This window comes from Crassostrea angulata, chromosome 2 (assembly GCF_025612915.1).
Source record: "Crassostrea angulata isolate pt1a10 chromosome 2, ASM2561291v2, whole genome shotgun sequence".
In the NCBI taxonomy this organism is placed as follows: Eukaryota; Metazoa; Mollusca; class Bivalvia; order Ostreida; family Ostreidae; genus Magallana; species Magallana angulata.
The window spans coordinates 32,805,403-32,822,260 of NC_069112.1; the positions used below are offsets into that span (position 1 = coordinate 32,805,403).

The 16,858-nt window shown below is 33.6% G+C and overlaps 1 protein-coding gene across 1 annotated transcript; it reads right to left on the reverse strand.

The window, feature by feature from the left end:
• Window positions 1-12,519: 12,519 nt before the first annotated feature.
• On the reverse strand, window positions 12,520-13,512 carry LOC128174207 (uncharacterized). The gene has a single exon (XM_052839818.1). The coding sequence runs from the start codon at window positions 13,510-13,512 to the stop codon at window positions 12,520-12,522; it is 993 nt and encodes a 330-aa protein (XP_052695778.1).
• Window positions 13,513-16,858: the final 3,346 nt, after the last annotated feature.

Below are 16,858 nucleotides of genomic sequence, written 5' to 3' on the forward strand. Positions count from 1 at the left end.
GTCTTTAGTTTCGTTGATAAAATGTTTGGAAACTTTGGGTACTTGTTTCTTTGATTTCAAACAAAGTCTTCAGAATATCCAATATTTGTTTCCCGTTTTCTCCCTCTATAGGTCAGTTTTTAACTTCTGATTTCCTTGATACAGTCAGATGGTCCATGATGAAATCTACAAAATCATCTTTCGATTTAGTTGACTGTATGTATTCTCTCATATCGGAAATCCAATTGTAGACATCTGAGTCTCCATCTTTGACAGGTAAATTTCCGGTCTGATTTTGTATATACAACTAACACTTGGGATCCTTTAGGCTCTTTGTTCTTGATTTGATTTTGTAACTTCTTTATCTCTTCCTCCATTATGACTTCTTAAAGTTGTCCAGAGATGGTACAACTCTGTCTGTTGAACTTTATATTGTTGTGAACACTACTCACACTGAACTGATATCACTATTAACTCACTGTTTACAATGTGCATGGTCAACTTGTATCTTAGCTGTCTTCCTTCTGGAAGTCTTCCTAGGGAAACCGAACGGAATCCTACCGGCGACGCCAAATGTAACACTAACAATATTGTGTTGAGATTCTTTATTTCCAATAATTGGTATCAGCATATATTTACACATAAACGAAGACAGTTCCTAAAAATAAAAATAAAATAATTGTTTTATCACACTTGTAATATACAATGTAAATACATGTACTACCAATACTCTTTATTATTCATTTAAGTATAGAAGTATCCCCTATCCTTTGTCTAATACATGTAAATACATGTTTATCAATTTCTCATTAAAAAACTCAATAAAATTACATATTTCAATATCAATAGATAATAGAATTTGTTTACACATACAACTACAAAATAATAATCTCTCTCTCTCTCTTTCTTAACCAAAACTGTACATCTGTTAAAGGGAGATGGTCAGTTTCTGTCTCACCTTTTATAACACAATTAAGAAGTACACACTGTATACTGAGTTATGATAATAACAATGATGGTATATTGGGCGGATCAAGCATCAACAACAATATGAGAGTGTACAAATGTTTTTCGAGACAGGACGTCTTGACAGGTAAGTTTGATTGTCAGTCAGTATTAGAAACAGAGAAACACGTACGGTTTAAGTTAAAGAGACCACTTACCATTTACCCCGTCCCTTGAGATTTGGAAGCCTCTAAAAAGGCATCTATGGAAATCTAGATGCATGATAGCAAAAATAATCTACGGTACGAGTTCTTTAGTAGGACGTTTTAAATAACTCGTACCCGGATACTAATATGCTTTATACAGGGAGACGCATATATAATCAAGTAAACAAGTACTACTGCTTGGCTTATTGATCCGATTTTTTTTCTTTCGAATATTCATTAAGAACTCAAATATATCAAATACAAACTTGTAGCGAAACAAATTACATGAGTATTTTTTGTTTTGTTTTAGATGAATCAATTCAAAGGTAAATTGTTAGGCCGTATATACATGTATCACTGACGCAACAAAAATTCATTAACACCAAATACACACATTTCTATATAATTCATATCTGATGTAAGATAGTTTGTTAGCTCTATATCATATTTTTTTTCGCTTATTTATACCAGTTTGTATCTTTCTAAATTATATGCACTTACATTTTTCCCCAAACAATTGCAATTGGAATATTATGAATAATGAACGACATAGGTATAAATTTGAATAATTTGTTATATTTGAATGGTTTACACACATGATTAGCTACTCAATATGTTAAAAATATATGTTTTAAAACTTACAAAAATCGATCTCTTATGGTTATAATTTTGATTTTCGACATTGCGTTTCGTTTAAACATATGCGTTTAAATTTATTTGAATTGTAACGTCAAGTCTCTGACGCTGATTTTATCATACTCATGATTATTGCTCAGGTGAGCGATGTGGCCCATCTGTTTAATTGTTATATATACATGTACAACTGTATTTGAATAACTAAACTACAGTAACTATTCTTTGATGTATGGGGATATAGTCTATTGTATGTACCAATAGTAAGACCCACCCATTTCTTTTTATTCATTAGAAGATAATGTTTACAAAGTAGAACAAATTTCGCTGTTATTCAGTCGAAAGTTTCTGTTGGAAATGCCTCAATAATTACAATAACAAACGATTAAAATTTTTAACTAATCAGAAAATGTCAAGTCGTGCCACTCTTGTTTAAAATTAAGTAAAAATCCTGGTATTTTTTTTTTTACAATTCACACTTTAAAAGGAAGTCGCTGACATATGTTACAGGATCTCATCCTTCAACTTCATTTTATTTCAAGTAATGAAACGAACTGCAAATTAATCAAATTTAAAAAAAACCGGTTAATTATCATGAATGTGATGTATTTTGATTAAGTTGAAAATCCGTTTGTAATCCGAAATGCCTGTAATGTGTTAATGATCATGACTGATTAGATTTTTCTATAAATATAGCTGATTTAGCCCTTGTATTATATATTTTTAGCAAACAGCAATATGTGGAAGATTTTTGTTTTTGTCGCTTTATTTTTGGTCGTCATTAAAGGTAAGTCTGTTCAAATATTTTAAATATTTTTGTTACATATCGTTTAAAACAATCATACCTAAAATAACGATATATGATATGAGTCAAATTTGGTGCCATTAGTTCGCCATTTTTTTAAAGTATCTCAGGTATATTAAATTGTTATAATATATTTTGGAAAAGTTGATATCATATACAACTATTGGCTTCAATGTTGAACATTACAAGCTTCCAAGGTCGTTATCATCTTTTGTGTCTGACGTCGATACCACTTGACATGGGTCCATATATCAGAATATTGACCGTAGAATGAAGTCCATAATAGTCATATTATATAATCACTCGCAGCAAGTTATGGCGGTCAAGAAAGTTGTTTAAGTTACAGAGATGTCCATTTAAAGGTCGAAATAATCTGCAATCCTGTGAAATACATTTTAATGCATTATTAAGCGAATTCGAGCTATCCCTATTTTGATATAATCGTCACCAACAAATGGAAGTATTTACAACGCTGTCAATGCATCAGTTTTAAGAGTCAAAATCAGCAAGCATCGAGTATTTTGTGAAAAATATGGAAAGTGACATAAAACAATAATGATTAAAACACATATAAAGATAATCAGAATGAAGATTGAATTAAAAATATTTGGGTAATTTTTTTATTATTGGTGTTGTTACTATGGAAACCACGTGCTTTTAGACTGACTGATTTGTACTTCATTTTAACATGAAAATGTTTGTATATTCAAATACAATATTATGTTAAATCATCTTAAAACTCTATCAATAATTTTTTATACTACAAAACACTTTGCTGTAATTTAAACATTATTAAGAATTTACATTTACTTCATCCTTTGATATTTATACCCGTTTTATCTGGTTAATTTTGCATGCAAACTCCAGTCAATTTTGTGCACTTTTTATAAAATTCTACAACCATGTCAAGGTTAACAAACACTACATATTTATATTAATGACATTTATTCTAGAAGAATCAATTAAAAAATCTTTAGGCAAATCACCCGTTTATAAATAAATACCGATTTTATACACCTGGAAACGTGCAAGTTTTACTCTAATAACCTCCCTTTAATATGACTCTCTTACGAAAGGAGGTAAAAACGGCATTTTGTTTACATTGTTTACATCCAATATTTCAACGGAGCTGAAGTGAGACGACTATGGATTTTAGTTTCTGGATTATAGAAGTGTTAATTTAGTTCATAATCATGGTAAGTGACAACTTTTACTGGTTTCTTATTTTCTACACGCAAACATTTCTTTAACGGGAGAAATAGTAGATGCTGTAGATCTTCGTGAAAATTCGGATTAACATGTCAATGCACACAAGAGAAATAATAGCTAAAACATGACAAAGAAAATGTATACGTGATTGCTTAGTGTACATAGTGTTTGTGCATCAAGGAAAATGACAAAATTTAAATGAAAAATATATCAACACACATGTATAGACTATGGTAGCTACATGTATTTTGGTACATGTAGTATACAAGTACATTTTTAAATGTATCTTGTGTGAATAATTGATCAGTCTTCTTATTATTCTATATGTTGATAAATAAAGTTGTATTAATATAAAATCAACTATTTGTACCATATTGCTTGAAAAAGTCAAGATTTTTCACCTATATTTAATGAATTATAACAGTAAAATACTTTACTGTATGCGTTTTCAAGACAGTTTAATTCAATAGGGGATGGAAAGGTATATTAGTTGTAACAGGCTCTTTGTTTTATTACAGACAACTTAGTGGGTTGTAAACAGAAAATGTGTCACATGCAAACGAAATGAATCAACTCAAATGAGGATGGACACAAAAATCTACCATGTCTACACAAAAATTGAAATATTCACACCAGACAGATCAGAGACAATGCTTGAAATATTTAAATTTTGCAAAAAAAGAGGGTGAATGTGAAATTGCGAAAAAACAAACCAACAAATGCAACGAATTAAAAGTAAAGTTGACAAGGGATGATTTTCTTTAGCAGAATTTCTTTCAACCTTGAAGATAAACAGCTATGTTAGCCACTTTGTTCCACAGAAAAGAAGAGCTGGCTTTCAACTAAAAATGAAAATCTTATCAAATAGAATTCAAAAACTATATGTAATTATATATAGGGATATTTGGGTTAAATACAAAGGGAAAGAAAGTATTTCTGAACTATTTCAAAGCAAATGTATGCCTGACTTATACTCAGTGTCTATTTTTGAAAATAAAATGTGTTTATTTGTCAACGCTGATGCATAATGATTTATTACCACTTGATCATTTGAGTTGTTGAATTATTTTCATTGAAAATTATTACATCTTAAATACATGTACAAGAAAATGAATGATGGTAAAAAATAAAGTTGATATTCATAAGATTTTTTTAATTTGTGTTTACTTTACATTGTTAAATAAAGAAGGAACTCCATGTTAGATAGAGCATTCAGCAAGTTCTGCAGTAAAAGCAGTAATACAGGTTTATGTCAAGCTATTTGAACTGCCCTGATCACATTGACAAAACCAAAAAATAGGAAATGAATTCATGCATATGAATATAAACCAACAATTCACATATTGATATTAAGGCTACTGTACTATCTATATCAGCTGACTGTCAAAATATTTCTCTAAATCATCTTGATTTTAATTACAAATTAAATTATTTAAATTTTTTGCAGACCAATTCAATTTTATGTAAAATAATTGATTATTAGATTTTAAAGAAATGACAAAAAGTTTAAATACTGATCGAGTTGGGAGAGGGAGAGAACACTTTTTAAATGTGGCTTAGTAGATCAATTCTTAAAGTAAGCATATACATATATTGTTGATTGAATTTTTCTGTTGAGACAATTTTTCTTATGTGAAATTCCTGCATGCGTGGGTGCTGGGAGGGGGCGGATATGACCAATTTAACTCAAATAACTATTGTCATTTATTTGTTATAGTTACATCCAAATAAGTTCCGAGGCGATATCACTGAAAAAAGAAACTATTGGGGACTGTGTTCAACTATAAAATCTTTATAATAATCAGATAAACATCTAAATTGGATAATTCGCTTTCTGAGGAATAATTAAGTTACCTCCTTGATTTCTTTTTCTGACCTTCATTTTTTAAATAACATCTCTGCACATACTTTTTCATGCAGCAATGTTTTTTTCTGAAATATACATATTGAAAAATGAATTATGATGACCCCCCCTCCCCAACCATAATCTTTTATCAGAACAACTTGAAATCTCTTAGACATGTTAGAGTAGACTGGAGATTCAGTATTACATATAAAGATGAAGAGCATATCTTTCTTCTAAACTGGGTTCACTTTAAATAATTATGCCCTTTCAGAGAGCTTTATAGGTGATAGACTTTCAGTATAAACTGCTTCAAATACAAAGAAAAAGCCTGGAATATTTTAAGCCATTTTTGTAAGAATTTTACATTTAAAGGCCTCTTTCTAAACATTTATATATGATATCTTATTTATGAATTGAAAAAAAATTATCCAAAAAACTGCATTGAAATCATAAGAAATCTAAACATTCAGAAAGCTTTTATTTCATAATTTCGTAATGATTTTATGGCCAATATCGACGAAAAATTCAAAGCGATGAGAAGTGACATTGACCTTGAACTTTCCATGCATACAAAAGACATAGAAACCTTGTCACAGTCTGTTGATTCTCTGTTATGCCGCGTAGAGAAAGTAGAACACTCTTACACATCTGACCAAGCATTGCGCTCATATGATCACGTCAACAACCCTTTAGATGACCAAAATCTTAAGCTCATAGCAACAAACTTGAAATTCGACAATGATGAAGACATGCTACAAATTGCTCGCGATTTAATTAGCAACCTTGACGAAAGTGCAAACGTACTAGCCGCTACCCGTCTTAGAAGCAGGGTGCAAGGAAAACCGGGTTTAGTTAAGATAGCGGTATCCTCGTTGAATGAAAAGAAATCTATTTTGCACGGGAAGCGTAAACTTCGGGAGGTCGATGCATACAAATCGGTGTTTATCCGTTCAAGTAAATCGCATACAGAGAGGCTCATTGAACTGAACGCACGTACTCTGCTCAACGAATTACCTAACGGCAACCATTTCCGTATAACTTCAAACGGTCGAATTGTTAAGAAAAGACCAGAATCTGATCGAGAGCAATCCGAATCTTACTAGGAAAATTCCCGACCCATTGACACTCTACGTATTGGTCATTTCAATGTATGTGGATGGACTAGCAATAATCATGCATTGCGATCAGAAATAATAAATCATTTGCATTGTGATATTATTAGTATCAATGAAACACATCTACTTAATATGGATGAAATCAACTTGAATGACTTTGGTTATAGATGGATTGACTCAAATCGTAAACAGACTCACATCCAAGCCCCTAAAGGTTCAGGTGGAGTTCGACTTTTGATTAAAGGGGCATGGTCACGATTTTGGTCAAATTTTATTTTTCTGTTTTTATTATTTGCATTGCTTTAGGAATGCATTTCTAATTATCAAAAGAAATTTGGGTGTCAGTCGTTGAGTTTTAAGCAAGATACAGGGCTCACAATTCTTCGTCATATAAACAAGGCTCGTGCCCTGTTTTTGTTTACATAGGTTCAATATACCAGTAAAAAATATTTTTAAAGCTGGTTTGTCTATCTTATTATTCATTTAAAGCATAAATAAACAGTTCCTAAAGATTAACACATTTATTTTAGGTCTAAAACTGGAATTTTCACTTCAACATTCGAAATGCAAACAAACGCTTTGTTTACTTAACGAAGAATTGTAAGCTCTATAACTCGCTTATAACTCTTCAAATGACACTCAAATTTTGGTTGCCTAGTTAAAATGCCTTACTGAAGCATTGCAAACATCAAAATCGAAAAAAATAATTTTTGACCAAAATCGTGACGATGCGCCTTTAAATGCGATCTATACAACTCATATAACGTTAAAGTCATTGATCACGCGTACGAGGGAATTATTGGTGTTCATTTTGCCAACGAATTATCTGACTTTAATTTTATTGTGTATTCATTGTTTCTGCCTCCGGAAAATTCGCCATGGGGGCGCGATGCCACTGCATTTTTCTCCCATTTACTTACCCAGGAAAACAATGACTGCTTCGATAACATACCACATCGGACGTCGGTTAACAAAACTTGTAACCAACACGGTAAATCATTCTTAGAATTCCTAAATGATAGTCGTTACTGCATTTTAAACGGACGTTTCGGAAAGGAGTCTGAGGAATATATGTTTTACTGAACTCGAGGTCATTCGGTTGTAGACTACATCTGTCTACCTCTAGACAACTTTACACTGTGTCAGAATTTTCAAATCACAAAATGCACTGATCTTGTCGAAAGATACAACCTTTACCACCATTTGGGAGAAAGGAGTAAAATTCCAGACCATAATGTACTAACCTTTGACCTTAAAGTATACTCACAATTACAGACGGTCAATCAATACGACAATCAAAGTAAAAAACGCTTCAATTTCCGGCGAATTCCTGCTGACTTTTTAAGTTCTCATGCCACCATTACAGCTATTAATAGTATCATTGCACGTATCGAGAGGTGCCGCGAAACTCAAAACCAGATCGACGACTTGTATAAGGAGTTCCGAGATGCTATGTTTCGTGAGATGTCCGAGAAAATTCCCACATACGATTGGTCTGCACGTACTAGGAAACGCCTGAGGCCGCATAAACCGTATTGGAACGAGGAACTCACTGAACTATAGAGGCATATGCGCGAAATGGAAAACAATTCCTAAAATGTGACCCAAAAGAAAGGCGCCTCAAACGAATACAGAAACAATTATACAAAGAGTCACAAAACTCCCTGGACAAACGAATTCGATTCTATGAAAGAAAACACAAGCTAGATCTGGCGTTAAACATAGACTCAGTGCGCGATAGTGACCCGAAACAGTTCTGGGATCAAATAAAAAAGCTCGGCCCCCAACGCAAAAGTATAATCCCAACCGAGTGCTATAATGATGCTGGAGAGGTTACCTCAAACAGCGACACGCTGAAACACACATGGGAAAGATACTTTAGTCTAGTATACAACCCCGCAATTAACGATGCTTTCGATGCAGATTTTAAAGCGCACACTCTGACACACAAGCAACACCTGGAGCGTAATATGCTTGACCCCTTGTATTTATCAAACGTCTCACTAAATTACCAGATTACCGAAGAGGAAATCAGGAAGGTTGTAACGAAGGCCAAAGCTGGGAAATCGTGTGGGATAGACGAACTTCCATATGAGGTACTTAAGTTTGACCGTATTATTAAAGTTTTACACCAGGGGCTCGTAACATAAAGGGTGCTTAAGTCTAAGACAGTGCTTAAGCAGGACTTATGTACATTCCTTGACTTAAGTCGATACCTAGAAGAGTGCTTAGGACAATTTACCCAAAACTTAGGCGGCCGGTAGAGGTGACTTAAGTATGTTTTCACTCATTTAAAAGTTTTATTGTTAATTGTTTCATTTCAGCATTTGATTACAGAGTATTAATCACATGTTTACACAGAATCAATATCTTAATATTCACCAATATAAAATTGTTGATTTGATTGATTTAAATATTAATAGTGGTCGTAGTGATCTGCAACATTTTTTTATATGCCAGTAGTATTCAAGTGGGCCGCTGAATGCATAAAGTCGCAAAATTTGAGGAATTAAAAAAGGACATTTGAAGACAGAAAAACCCTCGGTGATTTTTAAGAAAACGATTGCCTCTTTCAATATATCGGCTTAATAGAGAAATTATACCCAGAGTAGGTAAATTGCCTTATTGGTGAGGTAAGATGTAGAACAAAAGATAGAAAGAATTCCACTATAATTATAATCATATCAAGTTCTAATGGCGTCGCGATATTACGTCACAGGCACTCTTCGAGAAGGACTAAAATACTGAATATTCGTCAAAGCAAAGAAGGAACAACAATAGACTGAATACATTGCCTAATTAAGATCCATCGCTTTGAGCCTTTTAAATGTATGTATACGCATGCCACCTTGAATGTTGTGCATTTACCCCATCTAATATCAAAGATGTCATGCACGTGTATCTATAAAATTATATTTTTTACCAATGCATTCAAATTCGACAAAAGAAATGAAAATCACGTTTTTACTTTATAACATAAACATTACTTAGCTAAGACATTGCCAAGTTTGCTTTATGTTACGGTATAAGACGTACTTAAGTATGACTTATGTAGGTCCGAAGATTCGGCCTAAGTCCTACTTATGACCCTACTTAAGTCCAAATCTTAGCATGCTTTATGTTACGAGCCCCGGATGTTTATGCTGTTCTTTGAGAGCGGGATAACACCTTCAATATGGCGCAAAGCTATTATTAGCCCGATACTGAAAGACTCGTCATCTGACCCACTTCTTCCTTTTAATTACCGTGGAATAAGCCTCCTCTCCGTCGCCGCTAAAATTTACAGTTCTGTTTTAAACAATAGGCTCGTCACCTACCTAGACGACAACAACCTACTAGTTGATGAACAAAACGGATTTCAGAGCGAAAGATCATGTTTGGATAACATGTTTACTTTGAACAGCATAGTTAAAAATAGAAATTCCACATTTGTTACCTTTATCGATTTACAAAAGGCATTCGATATGGTTGACAGAGAGTTGATGGAATTTTGTTTACAAAAAAACGGAGTGGATGGACAATTTTACCAAGCGTTAAAATCTCTGTATTGTGATACCGAATCATGTGTACGCCTGGGTGATCATTACACAGACTGGTTTCTATGTAGATCGGGTGTTCGACAAGGAGACAATCTCTCCCCAACACTTTTTGCCTTGTTTATTAACGACCTCGCCATGCAACTGAAACATCTCAGTAGTGGGATTCAAATTGGCACAATAAACTTAACGTCCTTCTGTACGCATACGATATTGCATTATTTGCAGAAAACGAGGGTGACATGGATGCAATGCTCGATGTTGTGTCTGGCTGGTGTAGGAAATGGCGGCCACAGATAAACTCTCTCAAATCTAAAATAATACATATTCGTAAGCGTCAGCGAGAGAGAAGTGATCATGTATTTTGCATTGGGGGGGGGGATGTCTTGGCTATACAACATCCTATAAATATCTTGGTGTTCTTTTCGATGAATTTGCTACATTTATAAATAATACAGAAAACCTCGCCAAATCCGGAGGACGTGCATTAGGAGGTCTTATTTCGAAAATACATTCAAACAAATCGATAGGATTTTACACTTACGAAAAGATGTTTCTAAGCGGAGTTGTGTCAATTCTTGACTACTGCAGTGGACTGTGGGGGCACACAAAAATCACAACATCTATTCAAGGAGATTGTGGCTGGTTTCCTTCATTCTATCGCCATCAACTTAACATGCTACGATTGTTGTACCATCTTGTTACTATGAGTGACGACAGACTTACAAAATTAGTTTTTATGTGGGACTTAGAAAAATCAAATAACCAAACTGGTCACATCATGTTAAACTTTTATTACAATCTATCGATATGTCAACAGGGTTTTTTAAATCGGGAGGTGTGTAACTTATATAAATATCAAGTTATTCAGCAAAATGTGCATGAATCAAGGATATTTTGGGACAGAATATAGTACTATATTCTATCCCAAAATATCCTCGATTCACTTTTTGCTGTATATTTATATATACCTCAGGGTTTAAGCGATTCTCTTTTAGAAGCATTAAACATTCTCATTATTCTTTCTTTAAAACGTCCTCTCTAGCTTATCAGCTGGTATAAATACACGGCTAAAAATAAAGAAGTCTACGGGGTTTTGCATTTTAACAGATCCGGATGATAGTGTTGAAAAATTGTGCACGGTCTTCTGAGTGACTTCCAAATGGAGAAAAGATGTAAACATTTTCCATTATAAATCGTCCAAATGTGCTGCATGAATATTTTGGGATCGACAGACTATCATAAGTCCCAATATATAATCGGAAAATCAAACCAGGCAACGTCTAGAGCTCTCTATTCGGATCATATGTATATAGCTGCTGGAATAAACAACTGCTTAGTAATGCAAACGTAAACAAAATTGCATTGCTAAAAATACTAGTTTCACAAATTACTAGTTTCACAAATTACCGGGTATTTTAATGTTTACTGTATTTTAATGTTTAATGTCGTCAGTCCTACGGTTTTTTTTCTTCCATCTCAATGATACTGTATCGTATGTATGAAAACAGATTGTCTGGAACACCGAAAATTCAATTTCAAGTGATGTAAACATATACATGTACATCATATTCAGTGAAATACTCAAAACACGAATAAAACGCTTTCACTAAATGCGTACGTTACGCTGATATGCCAGCAATACCATATAAGAAAAATAAGTAAAAAGTTATAGCTAATTTGCTCGTTTAATCATGTTAATGTTTCACAATTCGTATACATTTGATTTTTCCGTTTCGTACTCAACTAAAGCTGAATGAATACAATGCTATAATTGATAGACATTCATATGAATATTAATAAGATAACAACATGTTGATAATCATTCATTAGATATAAATAAAAGATACAAAGAAAATCGTTTCTTGCCAGTCTATACCCTTTTTTAAGCGATAAACGTGATGATATTTTCCATTCCGTTCCGTTTTCCGATCCGCGTTTTAGCAACACCCATACATACATGTCTGTGTTTTCCGTATGCAGAAAAGGATTAGTTAAGATCAGCTAAAGGAATTCATTATTGTGTTTTAATTGGATTATCATTATGATGTTGACCAATTTAGGTAAGCATAATACATGTAGTAGCAGTAGCACAATATAATGAGATGCCAGCATACATATATAAGTTCTACTTTCACTTTCTATATGTGATTTCCCTTTGACAGCATACTGCAGCTGTACTGTATCATCATCTTTTAATATTTAAATAAGCTTATCACCGTTACCTATTGAAGAATATAACGAATTAAATCAATTCACGAATAGGTTTATTCATGACACTTGTATACAAATCCACATCAATAACGAATTCCACTGGATGTCCTCCAAGACTGACCGTAAATTTGTCTGACGACTTGTCCGATGTCTTCAGAATAAATGCAAACACATCTGAATCAGATTCCAACTCTACTGTATGAATCTGTCCTCCTCTCTGAGATTTCAGTGCCATACGTTTTCCTTGTTTAGGCTTCGTTAAGCAGCAGCTCATGAAGTGTCCCACATTCCCACATTTCCTGCATTCCTCATCTTTTACCGGACATGATGGATCTCTGGCTAAGTGTCCTTCTCGTCCACAACGAAAACACTTATTTCCATACTTTCTGTTCTCGAATCTACCAGTACGTTTTGGTTTATCTGTTTTAGGCCCACGTCCATGGATTTTATTTATTGATGCCACTAATTCGGTATCCATATGTCTTGCCTGTGCCTCTGTCATTTCAAATGCCGCAGCTATTGTCCTCAACTGTTTCAGTGTTAAGTATTTTCCTTTCTCTAACAACTTAGCTCTGATTTTATGAGACCTGCACTTTTCAATCACCTGATCCCGAATTTGCTCATCCTGATTTGCAAAATCACAATATACTGTTTGCTGTCTAAGTTTCGTTATAAACTGTTCTACAGTTTCTTTATCACTTTGTGTTATCTTACGAAATACGTACCGTTCATATGGAACATTCACTTTGTTTTCAAAATGTTTATTTAACGTTTTGATAGCCACGGTATACACACTATCTTCTTGCTCTGTACGGACTTCATTCAGCGTATAATAAATATCATGAACTTCTGGTCCTGCACAATGTAACAGTAAAGCTTTTCTTTGTTCAGGGTTACTAACCCCCTTTCCAACCGCAAACAGTTCAAAACTTCTATGCCAGCGTTTCCAAGACTGATTTAACCGTGACGGTTCTGCATTAGGGTCGAACTTCTGAACACCATTCAGTTCAATAAGCGTAGCCATTGTATAAATCCAATCTTCGTCGCCAGTGAAGAATATAACGAATTAAATCAATTCACGAATAGGTTTATTCATGACACATGTATACAAGTCCACATCATGCTCTCACGCACGCACTTATCATCAGCATGGCTATTTTCCCGTGCTCAATCCCCGGATGATACTCTCAAACACAAAGAACCATAACTCTTACTCACATCATACTCATACATTCATACACAAAGAGTTACTTCCCTTAGATCATATAAATATACTACACCTATCCTATCGCATTTGTAAAGTTTCTGTTATTTTAGTTGCAAAAGTTATTTTTTTCATTTGTCAGACTGCATGCACTATTTCGTTGACCCCATATTGACCCTGTATAGACAATTTCTTATTAAATTTGTGTATTACATGTAAGTAAGACTAGAGTAGTCACACTTATCATTTTTATATGAGTTATAATAGGAAGGAAGGAGTATTTCTTTCTTAATGTATTATAATGCATCAAATACAATGTAGGTCATGACCTTATGGGACTGTTCTGAACCCACGAAACAGGAAAATACAAAATATCTTCTAATGTCATTATGATGCATCAAATGGTGTAAAGTACATTAATGACCCCCATGTGTTGTGTTAAACCCTCCCCCTGGCCTTTATGATATAGGAAATGATATGATACACTGTATATTTTGTTAACTTCTGAGATCTGAGATCCTCATCCCTACATCATATAATTTATTCTTGTTCTTTGTGTCATTGCGCGTAAAATTGTGTATAGATTATGCCCCCTTGGAGACACCCTGACATTTTAGAGCTTAAAATAATAATGTATTTTATCTTATTCATATGTTATACAGTAGTGTTTGATCCATGTGGGTAATTCCTAGCCTAATGATGTCACTGCTTTGTTTAGGAGACTTTACAATTGCCCCAAATGGGCGAATACACATGGAAGGGATGCTTATAAATTTTGTTTATAAATCTTAAAAATTGAATTAAGCAATTTCCAAAATGTTAATGTGAATCACGAGAGAAAAAGCAATCAAGAAATGATTTTAAATTTGCTAATGTACACACGTAAGAATGTATTAAGAAGACTGAATCTTTATAACCAGGTTAGATTGGGGGGGGGTGAATGTGTAGTATAAACATTTATAATTTGAATTATTTATTGTTATTAATTTTAACTTGTCAATGAATACTACTTATTGATCCCAAGGTAGAAATATGACCTCTGATCATATCTCAATAGATCATTTGTCAATTATGCAAGGTGTAATATAATTTTTTTTATGAATAACATTTTTTACCAGTTTATAAAAGTTTTTAGACACCCAAATTATATTTTGATTTTGATTGATCATTCGACAAGGGAGGGGGAGGAGGGAGAACAGTTTATATTTGAGTTTGTTTGGGAGTGGGGGTTCCAAGTCATATATTTGACAATTTTTTAATGTAATTTAAAATAAGACTAAGCCATACTACAGTCATGAACATGAATAGTATAGAACAAAACACAAACTAATACATGTACATGTATATATATACATAGGAAGTATTACAAAACAGATGATTAATCTATATCTGGGTTCTTAAATTGAATCATATATCACGTACATATTATATTATTGTTTCTTTGTTCAAGGCATTTAAGATGGTATGTAGGTCATGATCCCAAGTGCTCTTCCTGAAATTATCAAATATCATAAAAACCATTGAGATCCCCACCTTAATCCAAAGATATTATTCCTTCTTAGGTCATGCAGGCGCATCAGATCATTATGGCATGTAAGTCATGACCCAAAGGGGTCATCCTGACCCCCTTAGAATCAGAAATTGTAAATTATCTTTAAATTATTGATGTTTAATGATTCTATCTCTATTTAATCTTTATTATTAAGTCTCCCGAATGAAATTTGGAGACTTGTTGTTTTTGTACGGTTCTTATACATGTATTATTATTCTTCATCTTCTTTTTCTTCTTTTCTGCTCTGAACTTGTTTCTCAGAGATGGCTGAACAGAATTGTACAAATTAAGTCTAGGATATGATAGGCCTGCATATCTAGTTGTGCACCCTGGTTTGATTTCTCTCATTTTGGGTTAGACAACCACTTTTCGGGGGGGGGGGGGGTCAAAAGGATGTGGGGTCTTACATTGAACCTTGTAGGAAGAATCGTAGACTCTATTGTAGATGGTAACTTGAAAACGGACAAAGATAATAATATAGGGTTTTCATAATCATATACTGGCTGTTACTGGCAATATATAGGGTTTATTAGATCTGACCCCTGGGGTCATCCCCACCCCCCAGGAATTTGAAATTACCATATATCTCAGAAACTGTTATAATCATGACCCCTAAACCATATATATTCATGTTTCTGATGTCAAGGGGCATCAAATGTTATATAGGTCATGGGCCCTGTGGGTGGTCCTGACCCACTCAAACAGCAAGTTCCTTAATATCTTCAAAACAGTTGAGATCCCCACCCTTAAACCATATATATTCTTGTTCCTTGTGTCAAGGGGCATCAAACGGTATGTAGGTTATGGGCACGGGGGGTGGTCATGACCCCCCTTGAACAGGAAGTGCACGAATATCTCGAAAACGGTTGAGATCCCCACCCCTTAACCATATATATTCTTGATCCTAAAAGGGCATCAAAAGGTATGTACCGGTAGGTATTTGGCCTAGGGGTTAAATTTGATTTTTCAAAACCGTAATGCACATCTATGAAACAGTTCCTATCATATCCCAAGATATGATGTGTCTATCCATTAAATCATAAAAGGAGTTCTAGGATCTGTTTTTTTGAAGTGACAAACGTCAATTTTCTGCTACTTTTTGACTCCCTGGATGAAATTTAAATGTTTAAAACCTTACTGCACATCTATAGAACAGTCCCTATCATATCCCAAGATATGATTGTCTATCCATTAAAGGGTTTATACTTCCATTTTCAATGTTCATACTGATAAATATAAAAGTTTATAATGCTATGTCAAAATTTGAAACTCAAATATCAAGTTATAAGCAAGATACAGAGTTTATAATACTTTATTTTGTAAACAAAGCTCGAATATTGTCATTATTTACATATTTGTTGTATTGGTGTAAATTTCAATCAAATGTATGTTTCTTTTGCTGATAATAGTATTTATGATGATATTGAATTAGTTTAAATTGTTTTTACATGTCATTTTTTCTAAGAAATGGTAATTCTCCACATTACATTTTTTGTAAACAACTATAAGACTCGAGCTTTGTTTACACAACTATCAATTCTTACCTCTGTATCTCGCTTGTAACTTGACTCTAACATTTTATATTTTGGTCAATCATTTAAAATGCACCAATAA

Coding starts and splice junctions, on each gene's coding strand:
- LOC128174207 (XM_052839818.1), bottom strand. CDS start 13,512: ATGGCTACGCTTATTGAACTGAATGGTGTTCAGAAGTTCGACCCTAAT.